The sequence below is a fragment of the Alosa pseudoharengus genome, unplaced genomic scaffold, assembly GCF_046254945.1.
Source record: "Alosa pseudoharengus isolate Yale_2024_CS ecotype anadromous, Long Island Sound unplaced genomic scaffold, YU_APseudo_1.1 YU_APseudo_1.1_scf_10, whole genome shotgun sequence".
NCBI classification, from domain to species: Eukaryota; Metazoa; Chordata; class Actinopteri; order Clupeiformes; family Clupeidae; genus Alosa; species Alosa pseudoharengus.
In genome coordinates, this window is record NW_027468565.1 from 38005188 (window position 1) to 38006302 (window position 1115).

A 1115-nucleotide genomic window follows, 5' to 3' on the forward strand; every position below is an offset into this window, starting at 1 on the left:
ACAAACATGACTGTTTTAATGCTGTGTATAAGGTCTGGGAAATAGGAAATTAAGGTAAACATTAAGATTTGATGGGCGCAATTTAGACGTATGTGGGTTCCCGACATGAACATAGTTATTAGTATCATTCTTTCAATGTATTAAAAAAGATAATGGGCCTTTGGGGAGTTTAAATAATGATCGATTACATTATTGCACTGATTACGAGGCCCCCACGGGATCTCTTTACTGTGATCGACTGAATAGTCGTTTGATTATGTATCAAACTACCTTGGCTTTCTCCATTGCAACTTTTGCGGCCACTCCACAGACATGTTCTCCATAAACTGAGCAAACCTGCGAATTGGCTCAACCTGTGAGCCAAACAAACAAACCAAATTCCGTGGGGCTTACATTAGTGAAATCTGTCTACAACCATTAGATCGAAGACTGGTTTTCTATTCGAAATTCTGGATGTGAATTTTTATTCTTTTCCCTTTTACTAACGTAGTGGTCGGGGTTAGTTATGCAGAAGACAGTGACTCTGTCAGGACCTCAGCATGGCATTTTTCTATTAACTTCTGGACTAAATTGCTACATTTGCCATGAATAGCAGCAGTGCTTGCACCGATGGCCCCTGTATACGAAGGTAAGAGGCTCTAAGGCGAGCCGTCCTGTTTTCTGGTAAAACATGCAGAACAATTCTGAATTTGTCTACTTGATGGCGGACGGGATATGACTGACGGGGCTGCCACCTCGGAGTAAATAATGAAACTCAAACAGTTTATAAATATATGCAGTTATAGCCATGTCTTATGGTTGGTTGTTATCAATCAGTGATAACATCTTCCCTGATTTTGACATTTATAAACAAAGAGAATGTCATGACGAATCAGTAAATTGTGTCAGTCTGTCCCGTCATTACAGCCCGTTCATAGGTTCCCCTTCAGTGCCATAAGTCCTTTATTGTATGCAGATTAAATATTAGTTTATGTATACGGTGATACCACATAATATTGGGACATGGTGTCCATTAAATGAAAAGAATCATTGCATGACGAGGGTTCGATGCGGGGACATAGGTGAAGTGCATCCCAGACAGACGATCGCGCAATGGGGTGAGATACACCCTGTCT

At 40.7% G+C, this 1115-nt stretch overlaps 1 protein-coding gene across 3 annotated transcripts in view; it reads left to right on the forward strand.

The window, feature by feature from the left end:
- Positions 1-302: 302 nt before the first annotated feature.
- The window catches only part of hipk2 (homeodomain interacting protein kinase 2), an 85279-nt gene continuing 84466 nt past the window's right edge, over positions 303-1115 (forward strand). For all 3 annotated transcript variants that reach the window (XR_012983763.1, XM_076271518.1, XM_076271519.1), the window contains exon 1: positions 303-628. Coding sequence is in view for 2 of the 3 variants with exons in the window: in XM_076271518.1 (XP_076127633.1) it covers positions 610-628 (19 nt within the window). In the remaining variant the exon portion in view is untranslated. The remainder of the gene's footprint in view (positions 629-1115) is intronic.